The sequence below is a fragment of the Heterodontus francisci genome, chromosome X (assembly GCF_036365525.1).
Source record: "Heterodontus francisci isolate sHetFra1 chromosome X, sHetFra1.hap1, whole genome shotgun sequence".
Classification (NCBI taxonomy): Eukaryota; Metazoa; Chordata; class Chondrichthyes; order Heterodontiformes; family Heterodontidae; genus Heterodontus; species Heterodontus francisci.
The window spans coordinates 3,000,379-3,018,115 of record NC_090421.1 but is presented as its reverse complement, the minus strand read 5'-3'; the positions used below and the strand labels follow the sequence as shown (position 1 = coordinate 3,018,115).

The 17,737-nt window shown below is 55.1% G+C and overlaps 1 protein-coding gene across 4 annotated transcripts in view; it reads right to left on the bottom strand.

Annotated features, from left to right (window-relative positions):
• Window positions 1–17,737, bottom strand: part of LOC137358608 (bromodomain adjacent to zinc finger domain protein 2A-like) — a 123,376-nt gene that overhangs the window by 24,166 nt on the left and 81,473 nt on the right. For all 4 annotated transcript variants that reach the window (XM_068024662.1, XM_068024665.1, XM_068024663.1 and 1 more), the window contains 3 exons: window positions 5,976–6,038; window positions 5,064–5,208; window positions 3,791–4,425 (listed from right to left, as the gene is read on the bottom strand). In XM_068024662.1, coding sequence (XP_067880763.1) covers window positions 3,791–4,425; window positions 5,064–5,208; window positions 5,976–6,038 — 843 coding nt within the window. The remainder of the gene's footprint in view (window positions 1–3,790; window positions 4,426–5,063; window positions 5,209–5,975; window positions 6,039–17,737) is intronic.

Below are 17,737 nucleotides of genomic sequence, written 5' to 3'. Positions count from 1 at the left end.
GCAGGAGGGTTTTCTGACACAGTATGTAGACAGGCCAACCAGGGGCGATGCCACATTGGATTTGGTACTGGGTAATGAACCCGGCCAGGTGTTAGATTTAGATGTAGGTGAGCACTTTGGTGATAGTGATCACAATTCGGTTAGGTTTACCTTAGCGATGGGCAGGGACAGGTATATACCGCAGGGCAAAAATTATAGCTGGGGGAAAGGAAATTATGATGCGATTAGGCAAGATTTAGGATGCGTAGGATGGGGAAGGAAACTGCAGGGGATGGGAACAATCGAAATGTGGAGCTTATTCAAGGAGCAGCTACTGCGTGTCCTTGATAAGTATGTACCTGTGAGGCAGGGAGGAAGTTGTCGAGCGAGGGAGCCATGGTTTACTAAAGAAGTTGAAGCGCTTGTCAAGAGGAAGAAGAAGGCTTATGTTAGGATGAGACGTGAAGGCTCAGTTAGGGCGCTTGAGAGTTACAAGCTAGCCAGGAAGGATCTAAAGGGAGAGCTAAGACGAGCAAGGAGAGGACACGAGAAGTCATTGGCGGATAGGATCAGGGAAAACCCTAAGGCTTTCTATAGGTATATCAGGAATAAAAGAATGACTAGAGTTAGATTAGGGCCAATCAAGGATAGTAGTGGGAAGTTGTGTGTGGAATCAGAGGAGGTAGGGGAAGTGTTAAATGAATATTTTGCGTCAGTATTTACAGTAGAGAAAGAAAATGTTGTCGAGGAGAATACTGAGATTCAGACTACTAGGCTAGATGGGATTGAGGTTCACAAGGAGGAGGTGTTATCAATTTTGGAAAGTGTGAAAATAGATAAGTCCCCTGGGCCAGATGGGATTTATCCTAGGATTCTCTGGGAAGCTCGGGAGGAGATTGCAGAGCCTTTGTCCTTGATCTTTATGTCGTCATTGTCGACAGGAATAGTGCCGGAAGACTGGAGGATAGCAAATGTTGTCCCCTTGTTCAAGAAGGGGAGTAGAGACAGCCCTGGTAATTATAGACCTGTGAGCCTTACTTCGGTTGTGGGTAAAATGTTGGAAAAGGTTATGAGACAGGATTTATAATCATCTTGAAAAGAATAAGTTCATTAGCGATAGTCAGCACGGTTTTGTGACGGGTAGGTCGTGACTCACAAACCTTATTGAGTTTTTCGAGAAGGTGACCAAACAGGTGGATGAGGGTAAAGCAGTGGATGTGGTGTACATGGATTTCAGTAAGGCGTTTGATAAGGTTCCCCATGGTAGGCTATTGCAGAAAATACGGAAGTATGGGGTTGAAGGTGATTTAGAGCTTTGGATCAGAAATTGGCTAGCTGAAAGAAGACAGAGGGTGGTGGTTGATGGCAAATGTTCATCCTGGAGTTTAGTTACTAGTGGTGTACCGCAAGGATCTGTTTTGGGGCCACTGCTGTTTGTCATTTTTATAAATGACCTGGAAGAGGGTGTAGAAGGGTGGGTTAGTAAATTTGCGGATGACACTAAGGTCGGTGGAGTTGTGGATAGTGCCGAAGGATGTTGTAGGGTACAGAGAGACATAGATAGGCTGCAGAGCTGGGCTGAGAGATGGCAAATGGAGTTTAATGCGGATAAGTGCGAGGTGATTCACTTTGGAAGGAGTAACAGGAATGCAGAGTACTGGGCTAATGGGAAGATTCTTGGTAGTGTAGATGAACAGAGAGATCTTGGTGTCCAGGTGCATAAATCCCTGAAGGTTGCTACCCAGGTTAATAGGGCTGTTAAGAAGGCATATGGTGTGTTAGCTTTTATTAGTAGGGGGATCGAGTTTCGGAGCCACGAGGTCATGCTGCAGCTCTACAAAACTCTGGTGAGACCGCACCTGGAGTATTGCGTGCAGTTCTGGTCACCGCATTATAGGAAGGATGTGGAAGCTATGGAAAGGGTGCAGAGGAGATTTACTAGGATGTTGCCTGGTATGGAGGGAAGGTCTTACGAGGAAAGGCTGAGGGACTTGAGGTTGTTTTCGTTGGAGAGAAGGAGGAGGAGAGGTGACTTAATAGAGACATATAAGATAATCAGAGGGTTAGATAGGGTGGATAGTGAGAGTCTTTTTCCTCGGATGGTGATGGCAAACACGAGGGGACATAGCTTTAAGTTGAGGGGTGATAGATATAGGACAGATGTTAGAGGTAGTTTCTTTACTCAGAGAGTAGTAGGGGCGTGGAACGCCCTACCTGCAGCAGTAGTAGACTCGCCAACTTTAAGGGCATTTAAGTGGTCATTGGATAGACATATGGATGAAAATGGAATAGTGTAGGTCAGATGGTTTCACAGGTCGGCGCAACATCGAGGGCCGAAGGGCCTGTACTGCGCTGTAATGTTCTAATTCTAATTCTAATTCCTGATTGCTATGCAGTGACCCCTGCTGGAAAGGTCTGCCGTGGCTCAAGAAGGTGGCATTCATTGGGCAGTAAATGGGATCTTTCCAGTGTAGCCCATAGCCTTTGTAAAAAGTGGGTGTGGCTGTGAGTGGCCAATGGGGGAAGGACAGGATCAGTCACAACTGTGATGCTGTCCACGGTGTATGTAATAGCTTGCTGACACACACTGCCCAGGCTGACGCCTGAGGAATGGACACTTGGGTGAAATATTGGAAAGCAGCCACTGCTTTTGGAACCACTTTCCCACAGGGAGTCAGCTTTCAGGAGATCAGGAGAAAACACTGTCAGATAAAAAAGCAAAGCATCAATCAAGGGAAGGATGTCACTGCCAGGGAATGAAACATATTCCAATTCCTTTGTCCCAGAGTCAGCACGAAGCACTCCCAGGTCAGGTGTATCATGCTTTGATGTAGAGTACAGCTCCCTCTATGGTACACCAACAATATGCCAACCCCATTTTCACGAGAGCACTCCCTGCTTCTAATGTGTACAAACTACTTAATATGCCTTCCAAATCAGTCTTTTACTTCCCCCACCACCCTGCACCTTTTCCAGTCAACCTTCTCCCCTTCCTTCCTCTGCTGGAGGCATTAACTCTTTGTTGGGTTCTTGTTCCGTGGTTGGTAGGTTCCCTCCTGTACCTTGCTCAGGTGGCAATGCTTCATTTGTGACTTTGCACAGTGAGGTGTCGGCAGACAACTCGAGGATTGACAGCCTCAGGGCCACCAAGTCCGCTCACCACCTAAAAAGCCAGCACAGGCACGATGGGCTGAATGGCTGCATCATTCTATGATTTTATGATCACCCAACATCACACCCTCTTTCCAGCAGGGGTTGCTAGATAGCAGCCAGGAGCTGGAAGCATGGCTGAGCATTCTCCCCTCCTACACTGCTCGTTTTTTTTTGCTCTAAATCAGGTAAAAGGTGTCTGGGCAATGAAAATGTTCCCACTTTTTGTCCCCAGTGCCAGTGAACACCAACATGTCCAGGTCAGATTTGTATGTCAGTCATGTACACAGAAACGTTCCCTGCACTCTGTCCCAACAATATACCACGCCCAAAGAAACACCCACAGCCGAGCCATGGGTATTTTTCATTCCCTGCACCAGCCATCATTCTGGCTTTTCTGAGTGAGATATTGGTCACTGTGATATTTCTGCTGGGTAATTCTGTAAAGCCCACTAGGAACTGGATTGAGACAGCTCAAATTCACTTCATCTAGCATTCTGGTAGCTATCAGCCTGTGGGGCTTTTAATCCAAGGCTCAAAGATCAAAGGTCCCCCCTGAAGTAGTCAACATGATGACGTTCATAATTTAAAATTCCCAATTTAGATTCACATCCTTCCTCTTCCCTCTCGTCTCCTGCACCCAAAAATACAAATCACATACCTGTGACTTTGTAAAAGCAGCAGAGGCAGGCGGCTTTACTGCACTGTGGTTCAGTTGACTTGGATCTGAATCCAGTCTCTGGGATTGATTCAGCAATGTTTGTTGTGAAGAAAATGGAAGGTGGGTAATAGAAGAGGAATCACAGGGCATTCTGGGTAGAAGGCTGAACCACTGTCCGTGTTTCTCGGCACATTCTTTGACCTTTTGCTCCGAGTTTGGGACACTGAGATCAAATAGCTTCCGATTGCTAGCCAGTAGCACCTCTGGGGAGATGGCACTCGGGCTGTCTTTGCTGGTGCTGCACTGAGGTGTAGGAAGAGAGAGGTTTGACACCGAGTTCTGTAGGATGCTCAGCCAGGCTAAAAAAACACCTGATTGGTTAACATTATGAAGAGTCTGATTGGTGGAATGTGTGTCTTCTACAGTGTCACTGTAATGCTTGGCGTTTGCAGCAGCTCGGTGCCGCTTTGGGTTCTCTGGGTTGACCAGTTCTGTCTCACACTTTCTCCGCCGGTTATCTGCTGGCCTACCCAGAGTGTTTGGTTTCTCATCTGGTACATCCCTCGACTCCACTTTAACTGGGGCAATCTCAATGAGGTTGTGTTGATTCCTTTCGGCTTCCAACTCTTCAGTACCTGGTGGAGAGGGATATCAAGCATGAATTATGACATTTCCTCATTAAAAATACATTGTACAGATCAGAATGCTGGAAGGTGAATAATTTCTACTCAATTGAATATGCCCAATAAGTGCAGAGTTTCAAAACCCCAAATTTCCCCTCCTCCCAAGCTGCCGTTTCTTTCTGTCCCTCTCAATAATCTTCCCTCTTCTCCTAAAAGCAGTGACCCATGCCACAGCACATTTCTTTGGGCAGAGTTCTTGGAAAATGTGTGTGTCTGGAGATTGGGTGAGGTCAGGTTCAGGCCCACTCTGATCCCTCCAACAGTTGATATTCTGCCAGCACTCTGTGTCGAGACACACATATGGCAAATGGGCAGTGGGTTAAGGTACTGAAGCCCTGCTGGGACATGTGGAACTGTACCTCAGCAGGAGTCTGTGCCTTTGGTCAAGGGGTTCAGTGGGAGGGAGGAGGAAAGAAGAGAAAATTGGGGGAAAAGTAGGGCTGATTAGATTATGGATTTTGCTGGGAAAATTACAGAAAAGCATCTAACAGCATCAAGGTAAGAAATTCCCTAAAATAGAAACAGTAGGCTCTATGGGATTGCATTTATTTGACTATTTACGACAGAACAGTTGGCATTGTAAGTCTTACCTAGTGATCCCTCCGAGCCTTCCACAAACACCCCGCATAGGTGTGGAAAAACCCAGTAGCGACGCCTGAAACGGTCCTGCCCCAATAACAAGGCACGTAGTGTCTGGGAGACTTGAAGCAGCTTTCGTGCAAAAAAACTTTGTCGCTATGGAAACAAGCAATTGCAGCACTTGTTACCAAATTACAACGGTGTACATTGCTATTGCGCCCCTGTGTAAAGGAAACATCTCAGAGCACTTTACAGGGAGGAGGTGGACAACAGGCAAAAGGGTAAAATTCAGAGTGTATGTGTGCATCTTGCTGAGAGGGTTTTAGGAGGCTCTTGATAATGGCACATGGAATTAAGGGGAATGTAGTCACACGGATAGACAGATGGTTAGAGGGCAGAAAGCAAATGGTAGGGATAAAGGGAACTGTCTCAGATGTGATGAGTGATATTCTGCAAGGCTTTGTGTTGGGCCTGCTCTCATTTACTGTATACACAATTGATCCAGGTGGAGAACGAAGGCAACTATATCAAAATTGGCTAATGATACTAAATTGGGGGATTTCCAAATTGTGACGAATGCTATTAAAGATTGGAGAGATTTGAAGGATGTAGTAGATGGAGTAATACATTTTGGAAGTAGGAATAGGGAAAGGAAGTATATCTCAAATAGTAAAGAGGAGCAGATACGCAGCACTAAAAAATTACAAGATAAACAGATAAAGCCATAAAAAGGCAAACAAAATCTTTACTTTTATATCTAGAGGTATAGAATACAAAAGCAAGGAGGTGTTACTGAACTTGTACAAAACCTTAGTTTTGGGGGATGCAATTAGATTAGGTGGCGCATGTGAAGACAAACACAAACATAGATTTAAACGGCCAAGTGGCCTGCTTGTGTGCTGGAACATTCTATGATTACTCACCTTACTTAGTTTCTCAATCTGACGATTTAGTTCAGCCACGCTGGCAGAAGGATGGTCATCCGCCTAAGAAGAAGGGCAGGTGAGAAACATACATTAACTGCAGGAACTAACAGCCACACCATCTTAATCATTGTTTTTAGAATCAATTTTTTTGCTCAAGGTTATTATTCTAAATTTTCTGACCTGTCTTTCTCTGTTCCATATACTAACTATGAACAAGAGAACAAGCAGGTTGCCTGCATCCCAATCCCCATCTATGCTGCCCGTGAACTGACCATGGAAATGTGGTCATAAATTTGTATTAAATTTACAATCTCATTCCCACAGGTCAGAAGGATGATTGGTTTGTTTCATAGAAAAACATTGTATACGTGCATTTGGGGGCTTCCTTATGAGGTTCGGCTCAAGGCACATTGTTTGGACAGTGTAGAGGGAGCTTTACTCTGTATCTAACCCGTTTTTTTTTACTCTGTATCTAACCCCCAATTTTTTTTATCTAACCCCCGTGCTTTACCTGTCCTGGGAATGTTTGATGGGGCAGTGTAGAGGGAGCTTTACTCTGTATCTAACCCCCGTTTTTTTTTTTCTTTTTCTTTTTTTTTAACCCCCGTTTTTTTTTTATCTAACCCCCGTTTTTGTTTTAAGGTGACCTTTATACCCCAGGCCCCTTTTATATTTTCATGTTGAGGGGGCCTTTATTCCTCAGGCCCCCTTTATATACATATTTACAGGTTTAAAAAAAAATAACTTTATTTAAGACCAGATAAATCAACAAAAACTCAAATTAAAATGCCATTTTCGGCGTCAATGATGCACTCCGGTCCCTGCGGTGCCCACCGGTCGCAGAAGGCCTCAAGCGTACCGGCAGACACCGCATGCTCCTTCTCCAGGGACACCCGGGCGCGAACGTAACCGCGGAAGAGGGGCAGGCAATCGGGCAGGACGGAACCCCCGACGGCCCGCAACCTGGACCTGTGAATTGCCACCTTGGCCTGGCCCAGGAGCAGACCGACGAGGAGATCCTCCTCCCGGCCCACGCCCCTCCGCACCGGGTGCCCAAAGATCAGGAGCGTGGGACTGAAGTGCAGCAAGAATTTGAGGAGCAGCCCCTTCAGATACTCAAAGAAGGGCTGCAACCTCGCACACTCCGTATAAACATGGAACACGGACTCGTCCAGGCCGCAGAAAGTACAGGCGGCCTGGGAGTCCGTGAACCTACTTAAAAGTCTATTGCACGGGACTGCTCTGTGCAGCACCCTCCACCCCAGGTCCCCGATGTAAAGGGGGAAGACTCCCGCGTAGAGAGACCTCCATCGGGGTTTCCCCTCGCCACCAGATGGCAACACGGACCGCCAGGGCGTGTCCGGCCGGCTGACGAGGGCGAGGAAGTGGAGAGTGTGCAGGAGCAGCCCGTACAGGAAAGCCCTCTGCGCCGATTGGAATGGCACGGAGGGCATTTCCGAGAGGCGGCTCGGGTTGTGCGGGACCGGCTCCCGAGGAGGGTTTCGGGGCCTGGGTCCGATGAGCAGTTCCGGCCGAGCGGGGGTCAGCTCTGTCGGGATCGCTCCGCACTCCCAAGCCCCCTCGCCACCCGCAGTGAGGGGCGTCCCGGGGGTTTCGGCTACTCCTCCGCCCGCCGGACCGTCCCCGGAGTCAGCCACCCGGACAGCCGAGGCGCTCTCCTCCGCCGGCGGGGGAGCACCCTGACTGGAGGCGACCATGTTCCAGACTCGGAATAGATCCCGGTAAAAGACAGGCAACTCCCTCAGAGAGGCGCGGCTAACGGACTCAACCGGGAGCTGCGTGTCGTCTTGAAGGCAGTGACACTGGCGGAAAAAATACGTCGCCAGCGCACACCATCTGGGAGGACGCTCGACGTACAGGTATCTCTGCAGGGTCCGAAGGCGGAGAGTCGCAGCCTGGGTGCGGACGCACACCAGCGACTGACCTCCCTCCTCAATCGGGAGACTCAGGACCGCGGCAGAGACCCAGTGTTTCCTCTTGCCCCAGAAGAAATCGACGAGTTTCTTCTGGATCTTGGTGGCAAATACAGGGGGCGGGGCCAAAGTGACCAACCGGTACCACAGCATGGAGGCCACCAGTTGGTTTATGACCAACGCTCGGCCCCTGTAGGAAAGCACTCGGAGCAGTCCTGTCCAGCGCCCCAGCCGAGCGGTGACTTTCGCCTCCAACTCCTGCCAGTTTGCCTGCCAGGCTTCCTCAGCGGGGCTAAGCTGGACTCCCAGATAGAGGAGGTGCGTGGTGCTCCACGCAAAAGGTGTCATCTCCTCCGGCAGGGAGTCCACCCGCCACTGACCAACCAGGAGTCCGGAACATTTCTCCCAATTGATCCTCGCGGAGGACGCGGCAGAAAAGGTCTGCTGGCAGTCGCGCATCCTCCGCAAGTCAACGGGATCTGTGATTGCGAGGAGCACGTCGTCGGCGTAAGCCGAGAGGACGACCCGCATGGCCGGCTCGCGCAGAGCCAATCCCGTCAACCTCCTGCGAAGCAGGCACAGGAAGGGCTCCACGCAGATGGTATACAATTGGCCGGACATGGGACACCCCTGACGCACTCCTCTCCCAAATCGAAGGGGCGCCGTCAAGGACCCGTTAACTTTGACTGGACACTCTGCGGCGGCGTATAAAAGTCGGACCCAGGCCACGAAATGCGGCCCGAGTCCGAAAGCGCGCAGAGTCCCGAAAAGGTAATCGTGATCCACCCTGTCGAACGCCTTCTCCTGATCGAGGGAGAGAAAGGCGACCGACTGACCAGTCCTCTGGGAAAGATGGATCAGGTCCCGGACCAGGTGGATGTTGTCCTGGATGGACCAGCCCGGGACCGTGTAGGACTGGTCGGGGTGGATCATGTGGGCCAGCACGGAGCCCAGGCGGGTAGACATAGCCCGGGCAAAGATCTTATAATCCGTGCTGAGGAGGGAGACCGGACGCCAGTTTTTAAGCAGGCGGAGATCGCCCCTCTTCGGCAGCAGGACGATGACCGCCCTGCGCCACGAGAGGGGCATCTCCCCGGTCGCCAGGCTTTCCCCCAGGACCCGCGCGTAATCGTCCCCCAGGACGTCCCAGAACGCCCTGAGGAACTCCACGGTCAACCCATCCAGCCCTGGGGATTTGCCCCTCGAGAGCTGGTGGAGGGCGCCAGTCAGCTCCGCCAACGTGAGCGGAGCCTCCAATCCTTCGGCGCCCTCCGGGCTGACCTGCGGCAGGTCCTCCCACAAAACTCTGCGCGCATCCTCGCTGGACGGATCCGGAGAGAACAACGCACTGTAATAAGTCCGGACCAGGAGGCCCATTCCCTCTGGATCCGTGATGGAGGATCCGTCGTCGGCCAGCAGCTCGATGAGCTGCTTACGGACCCCCCGCCATTTTTCCAGCGAGTAGAAGAAGGGTGAGGCGCGGTCCAAATCTTCCAGGATCTGGATCCGCGACCTCACGTACGCGCCTCGGGACCCTATGAGCTGCAGGTTCCTCAGCGCGCCCTTCTTCTCTTTGTACGCCTGCCACAGGGCCGGGTCCGCGACGGCATGACCGAGGCGGGATTCCAAGTCGAGCACCTCCCTCTCAAGGCGCCCGACCTCGGCTTCCCGCCTCTTGGTCGACCCCTTCGCGTACTCCTGACAGAAGACGCGGATGTGAGTCTTGCCCACATCCCACCATAGCCTCAAGGAGGGGAAGCCCCCCTGCTTCCTTCTCCAGTCGGCCCAGAATCGACAGAACGAGTCCCGAAATCGCACGTCCTCCAGCAGCCGGTTGTTAAAGTGCCAGTACGCGGACCCCGCCCGCGTGCGGAGCGGAGTGAACTCCGCCCACACCAGGCGGTGGTCCGAGCACGGCACCAGCCGCATGGAGGCCGCCGAAACGCGGGAGACGTACGCCTGCGAAATGTAGAGGCGGTCGATTCGCGACCCCCCTCCTCCAGACCTCCACGTGAAGGCGCTGGAGTCGGGATGGAGATTCCGCCAGACGTCCACCAAGTTAAGGGAGCTGATCAGTCCCCTCAACTTCTCCACCGACGCTTGGCCGCGCTGGGGACCGGAGCGATCCCCCACCTCGAGGGTGCAGTTAAGATCCCCCCCGAGGATGATGCACTCGCCGCTATCGATGGAGCTCAAGAGAGCGGACACTTCTTCAAAGAAGCGCGCTTGCAACGCGCCGGGCCTGGGCGCGTACACGTTCACAAAGTGGAGCGGCACGCTACCCAGGCGAACGGCGAGGTGGAGCAAGCGGCCCGGCACTAGCTCCTTGACCCCCAAGATCTCCGGCTGAAAAGTCGGGGCCAACAAGATAGCCACCCCACTAGAAATAGGGGTGAGGTGACTCATGTAGACCCCACCCTGCCACTCCAGGAGCCAGGTGGCTTCGTCTCCCGGAACGGTGTGGGTTTCCTGCAGAAAGCTCACCGCGTATCTCCCTTCCCTAAGGACTGAGAGATTGTGAAATCTGCGGTGAGCCCCTCTGCTGCCGTTGATGTTGAGGCTGGCTATGGTTATCTTCATGTCAAAGGTACTTAAAACCCGTCACCAACACCTCACTGTGAGGAGGGAGTGGAAGTGCACCTGGCCCTCCACTCCCCCAGCAACCCATTGAGGAACACATTAAAACGGCGCCTCTCAACCAGTTTCACGTCCGCGCGCTTGCCCGCTATCTTAAGGGCGGCACGGACGGACTGGATGATCAGTGCCAGATTCGACCAACGGTCGAGGGCCAGCTGAACTTTATTGCGGCAACCTCTGCAAGCCACGAGGAAATCCCGGAGTTCCGCCGTGGGGATGAGAGGAGATTCGGTGGGAGGCACGAGGGACTCCACCACCTCACTGGCGATGGAATCAAGATCATCCTCCGTGCCCCGCACCGAATCCCCATCCTCCTCCGGGTCGTCACCGCCAGCGGCCGACACATCCACCACACACTGTGGGGCGGACGTCCCAGCCGCGCCAGCTGGTCCCGCCTCCGTCACGATCCCACCCCCAGGATCGATGGCGGAGGAGTCCTCTCTGGGTTCTATTGTGAAACTGGAGCCTGTAGGCACCAGCGGTTCAGGACCCCCCTCCACCTCCATCCCCAGGCCAACGAGTGGTCCAGGGGAGACAGAAGTTCCGGACTCCGGGAAACCAGCCGGAGCCGAGACTGGAGGCGGCGAGAGGAGGCCATCTCCCACTCCGCCAGCACCCACAGGCCCAGCAGATGGGGCAGCATTCTCAGTTATAACTGGGTCGGGTGTCTCCTGGTTGGTGGTGGACTCCGGCTGGGAGGCCCGACCCTCTGGGGCCTCGCCCTCCCCTTCATTCAGGGCACCCGACCCAGTAGCAGTGGCGGAATGGGCGGTTTCCCCAGGCTCCCCCACCACAAGCAGGGCCCCACTTACTCCTTTAGGAGGGGCCTCACGTACCGGGGCCATCCCCTCCCCTCCATCCTGAGGAATAGAGTGCTCCTGCCCGGACTTTGCAGCCTTGGTGGTGGCGGTAGGGGGAACCTGAGGACCAGAAACAGGAGGCAGCTCCCCTCCAACAGATGGGCCCTGCACCTCAGGGCCCTGTGTTATTTCTGTGGAGGGGTGCCTTCTCCTCTTTTTCGCACTTGGGCGCGGAGACTCAGAGACCTCCATGTCATCAGAGGCCTCCGCACCCTTTTTTCCTTTTTTAGTCACCCTGGGCCTGAGCCCAGCCCTGGGACAGGTGGATTCCATGGGAATGGGCTTTGGGCTGAGCTCAGGCTCGGGTTGAGTCAAAGTGTCCAGGGGACGCGCCTCACGATGTTTCTTTTTTCCCCGCGTCTTCCTTCCGCTCGGACGGACGCTCCCCTCCCCGCCAGAGGCTGTGAAAACCACAGCCTCCGGAACCGACTGAGCGGTGTCTGTTGGATGTGCGGGGGGAGTGGGAGGAGGTGCTGTGGAACCACTCTGGGCCGCCGAGGTGGAGCTGGCGGCCGGGAGGTTGGGGCAGTTCTTACGAACATGCCCCACCCCCTTGCAGACATGGCACCGCGCCCCGTCCGAGGTCCAAAAGACGCGGTAGGCCGTCCCCTGGAACTCCACATTAAATTGGCCCTCCGTGTCCTCCTCCCGCGCCAGCTGCATAAATAACTGGTGGCGGAAGGAGTAGACATGTTGGAGGCTGTGCTCCCGAAGACCAAGCCGGACTGGGGTGATCCCCGACCTCACCTCCCCCAGATGGTGCAGGTGGGGGAGGAGGAGCTCACTGGGAATGAAGGGTGGGACGTTGGACAACATTATCCGATGCGCAGTGGCCCCCAGAGGGTCCACTGGCAGGAAGGTCCCCCCCACAGTGAGCCCTTTACTCAGGGCCAGGGACACCGCCCGCTCGGTCTTCAAAAAGAACACAGCCTTCCCATACATCTTTGAGGCCGCAACTATGGCCGAGGGGCCGACAACCACGGCCATTGCCTTAACGCAGGCCTCAATAGACATGTTGGGGTGGGGATAGCTCTTCACCCCATGGCTGCATGTCAATAATTTAAAGGGTGACGGGGCCACGTGGGCAGCCACAGAAGCTGCAGCTGCGTAGGTAGTAGAGGGCCCCGCCACCGGTGATGAAGGGCTTGCCATGGGTCCAAGAGCTAAACCCACCCCAAATTGTGGACTTGCACACTAAATAACAGCGACTCACAGAAAAATTTGAAAAGACAAACAAACAAACAACAGGTTAGTGGAGAGGCTGAGGTAAGAGAGGAGAGGCAAAGGCAGGCTGAAAGGGATGACTTGCTTTCTGGAGGTGGTGCTCACAGTACACTTAAAATAAACAGTCTTTGAAGTTGGTCTTCCGGTCTTCTGGTTGGGGGAGTCGTCTTCACCTGGGTCAGCTGAAGCTGCCCAGGCACTATCTATCCCCTTCCGTCTGTTTAGCTGGGCAGCTTCAGCTGACCCAGGCTTGGCAATTGGGGTGGGGAGGGAGCTTCCCTGTGTGCTTTTGCAGCAGCACAGATTCCTGTTGAATTGGCAGCCCCACCCCTTGTTGTTCCAGCCACTTGTTCCTCCCCCAACAGTCCAAAGTAAATTACTGGTGTTCAGCACCCACCTCCAGACAAAGCCTTGTTCCAAAAAATGTCTCTTTCTTCTCTTTAATGGAGACTGTTGTTGGAGTTTTCCTCTGCTTGTTGGTAGCTGCTCTCCCTTGCTCAGTGCAGCTCCTCTCTCCACCTCTGCAACCTCCAACTGCCACCAGCACTCTCAGCTGCACCTCGTTGAGGCTCTCAACACTCAGGCTCCCAAATCAGAGAGCAGCCAATCCCAGTTTTTTTTTTTTTCTTTTTTTCCTTATTCTAACCCCGTTTTTTTTTTTTTTTTTTTTTTCTTTTTTTTTTAAGGAGCTTTACTCTGTATCTAACCCCGTTTTTTTTTTTTTTTTTTTTTTTTTTTTTTCCACAAGGTGACCTTTATACCCCAGGCCCCTTTTATATTTTTCACATCGAGGGGGCCTTTATCCCTCAGGCCCCCTTTATGTACATATTTACAGTTTTAAAATAACTTTATTAAAACAGATAAATAAACAAAAAACTCAAATTAAAATGCCATTCTCGGCGTCGACGATGCACTCCAGTCCCTGCGGTGCCCACCGGTCGCGGAAGGCCTCAAGCGTACCGGCGGACACCGCATGCTCCTTTTCCAGGGACACCCGGGCGCGAACGTAACCGCGGAAGAGGGGCAGGCAATCAGGGAGGACGGAACCCCCGACGGCCCGCAACCTGGACCTGTGAATTGCCACCTTGGCCAGGCCCAGGAGCAGACCGACGAGGAGATCCTCCTCCCGGCCCAAGCCCCTCCGCACCGGGTGCCCAAAGATCAGGAGCGTGGGACTGAAGTGCAGCCAGAATTTGAGGAGCAGCCCCTTCAGATACTCAAATAGGGGCTGCAACCTCGCACACTCCGTATAAATGTGGAACACGGACTCGTCCAGGCCGCAGAAAGTACAGGTGGCCTGGGAGTCCGTGAACCTACTTAAAAGCCTATTGCACGGGACTGCTCTGTGCAGCACCCTCCACCCCAGGTCCCCGATGTAAAGGGGGAAGACTCCCGCGTAGAGAGACCTCCATCGGGGTTTCCCCTCGCCGCCAGATGGCAACGCGGACCGCCAGGGCGTGTCCGGCCGGCTGACGAGGGCGAGGAAGTGGAAAGTGTGCAGGAGCAGCCCGTACAGGAAACCCCTCCGCGCCGATTGGAATGGCACGGAGGGCATTCCCGAGAGGCGGCTCGGGTTGTGCGGGACCGGCTCCCGAGGAGGGTTTCGGGGCCTGGGTCCGATGAGCAGTTCCGGCCCAGCGGGGGTCAGCTCGGCCGGGATCGCTCCGCACTCCCGAGCCCCCTCGCCACCCACAGTGAGGGGCGTCCCGGGGGTTTCAGCTACTCCTCCGCCCGCCGGACCGTCCCCGGAGTCGGCCGCCCGGACAGCCGAGGCGCTCTCCTCCGCCGGCGGGGGAGCGCCCTGACTGGAGGCGACCATGTTCCAGACTCGGAAAAGATCCCGGTAAAAGACAGGCAACTCCCTCAGAGAGGCGCGGCTAACGGACTCCACCGGGAGCTGCGTGTCGTCTTGAAGGCAGTGACACTGACGGAAAAAATACGTCGCCAGCGCACACCATCTGGGAGGACGCTCGACGTACAGGTATCTCTGCAGGGTCCGAAGGCGGAGAGTCGCAGCCTGGGTGCGGACGCACACCAGCGACTGACCGCCCTCCTCGATCGGGAGACTCAGGACCGCGGCAGAGACCCAGTGTTTCCTCTTGCCCCAGAAGAAATCGACGAGTTTCTTCTGGATCTTGGTGGCAAATACAGGGGGCGGGGCCAAAGTGACCAACCGGTACCACAGCATGGAGGCCACCAGTTGGTTTATGACCAACGCTCGGCCCCTGTAGGAAAGCACTCGGAGCAGTCCTGTCCAGCGCCCCAGCCGAGCGGTGACTTTCGCCTCCAACTCCTGCCAGTTTGCCGGCCAGGCTTCCTCAGCGGGGCTAAGGTGGACTCCCAGATAGAGGAGGTGCGTGGTGCTCCACGCAAAAGGTGTCATCTCCTCCGGCAGGGAATCCACCCGCCACTGACCAACCAGGAGTCCGGAACATTTCTCCCAATTGATCCTCGCGGAGGACGCGGCAGAAAAGGTCTGCTGGCAGTCGCGCATCCTCCGCGAGTCAACGGGATCTGTGATTGCGAGGAGCACGTCGTCGGCGTAAGCCGAGAGGACGACCCGCATGGCCGGCTCGCGCAGAGCCAATCCCGTCAACCTCCTGCGAAGCAGGCACAGGAAGGGCTCCACGCAGATGGTATACAATTGGCCGGACATGGGGCATCCCTGACGCACTCCTCTCCCAAATCGAAGGGGCGCCGTCAAGGACCCGTTAACTTTGACTAGACACTCTGCGGCGGCGTATAAAAGTCGGACCCGGGCCACGAAATGCGGCCCGAGTCCGAAAGCGCGCAGAGTCCCGAAAAGGTAATCGTGATCCACCCTGTCGAACGCCTTCTCCTGATCGAGGGAGAGAAAGGCGACCGACTGACCAGTCCTCTGGGAAAGATGGATCAGGTCCCGGACCAGGTGGATGTTGTCCTGGATGGACCGGCCCGGGACCGTGTAGGACTGGTCGGGGTGGATCATGTGGGCCAGCACGGAGCCCAGGCGGGTAGACATAGCCCGGGCAAAGATCTTATAATCCGTGCTGAGGAGGGAGACCGGACGCCAGTTTTTAAGCAGGCGGAGATCGCCCCTCTTCGGCAGCAGGACGATGACCGCCCTGCGCCACGAGAGGGGCATCTCCCCGGTCGCCAGGCTTTCCCCCAGGACCCGCGCGTAATCGTCCCCCAGGACGTCCCAGAACGCCCTGAGGAACTCCACGGTCAACCCATCCAGCCCTGGGGATTTGCCCCTCGAGAGCTGGTGGAGGGCGCCAGTCAGCTCCGCCAACGTGAGCGGAGCCTCCAATCCTTCGGCGCCCTCCGGGCTGACCTGCGGCAGGTCCTCCCACAAAACTCTGCGCGCATCCTCGCTGGACGGATCCGGAGAGAACAACGCACTGTAATACGTCCGGACCAGGAGGCCCATTCCCTCCGGATCCGTGATGGAGGATCCGTCGTCGGCCAGCAGCTCGACAAGCTGCTTACGGACCCCCCGCCATTTTTCCAGCGAGTAGAAGAAGGGTGAGGCGCGGTCCAAATCTTCCAGGATCTGGATCCGCGACCTCACGTACGCGCCTCGGGACCCTATGAGCTGCAGGTTCCTCAGCGCGCCCTTCTTCTCTTTGTACGCCTGCCACAGGGCCGGGTCCGCGACGGCATGACCGAGGCGGGATTCCAAGTCGAGCACCTCCCTCTCAAGGCGCCCGACCTCGGCTTCCCGCCTCTTGGTCGACCCCTTCGCGTACTCCTGACAGAAGACGCGGATGTGAGTCTTGCCCACATCCCACCATAGCCTCAAGGAGGGGAAGCCCCCCTGCTTCCTTCTCCAGTCGGTCCAGAATCGACAGAACGAGTCCCGAAATCGCACGTCCTCCAGCAGCCGGTTGTTAAAGTGCCAGTACGCGGACCCCGCCCGCGTGCGGAGCGGAGTGAACTCCGCCCACACCAGGCGGTGGTCCGAGCACGGCACCAGCCGCATGGAGGCCGCCGAAACGCGGGAGACGTACGCCTGCGAAATGTAGAGGCGGTCGATTCGCGACCCCCCTCCTCCAGACCTCCACGTGAAGGCGCTGGAGTCGGGATGGAGATTCCGCCAGACGTCCACCAAGTTAAGGGAGCTGATCAGTCCCCTCAACTTCTCCACCGACGCTTGGCCGCGCTGGGGACCGGAGCGATCCCCCACCTCGAGGGTGCAGTTAAAATCCCCCCCGAGGATGATGCACTCGCCGCTGTCGATGGAGCTCAAGAGAGCGGACACTTCTTCAAAGAAGCGCGCTTGCAAAGCGCCGGGCCTGGGCGCGTACACGTTCACAAAGTGGAGCGGCACGCTACCCAGGCGAACGGCGAGGTGGAGCAAGCGGCCCGGCACTAGCTCCTTGACCCCCAAGATCTCCGGCTGAAAAGTCGGGGCCAACAAGATAGCCACCCCACTAGAAATAGGGGTGAGGTGACTCATGTAGACCCCACCCTGCCACTCCAGGAGCCAGGTGGCTTCGTCTCCCGGAACGGTGTGGGTTTCCTGCAGAAAGCTCACCGCGTATCTCCCTTCCCTAAGGACTGAGAGATTGTGAAATCTGCGGTGAGCCCCTCTGCTGCCGTTGATGTTGAGGCTGGCTATGGTTATCTTCATGTCAAAGGTACGTAAAACCCGTCACCAACAGCTCACTGTGAGGAGGGAGTGGAAGTGCACCTGGCCCTCCACTCCCCCAGCAACCCATTGAGGAACACATTAAAACGGCGCCTCTCAACCAGTTTCACGTCCGCGCGCTTGCCCGCTATCTTAAGGGCGGCACGGACGGACTGGATGATCAGCGCCAGATTCGACCAACGGTCGAGGGCCAGCTGAACTTTATTGCGGCAACCTCTGCAAGCCGCGAGGAAATCCCGGAGTTCCGCCGTGGGGATGAGAGGAGATTCGGTGGGAGGCACGAGGGACTCCACCACCTCACTGGCGATGGAATCAAGATCATCCTCCGTGCCCCGCACCGAATCCCCATCCTCCTCCGGGTCGTCACCGCCAGCGGCCGACACATCCACCACACACTGTGGGGCGGACGTCCCGGCCGCGCCAGCTGGTCCCGCCTCCGTCACGATCCCACCCCCAGGATCGATGGCGGAG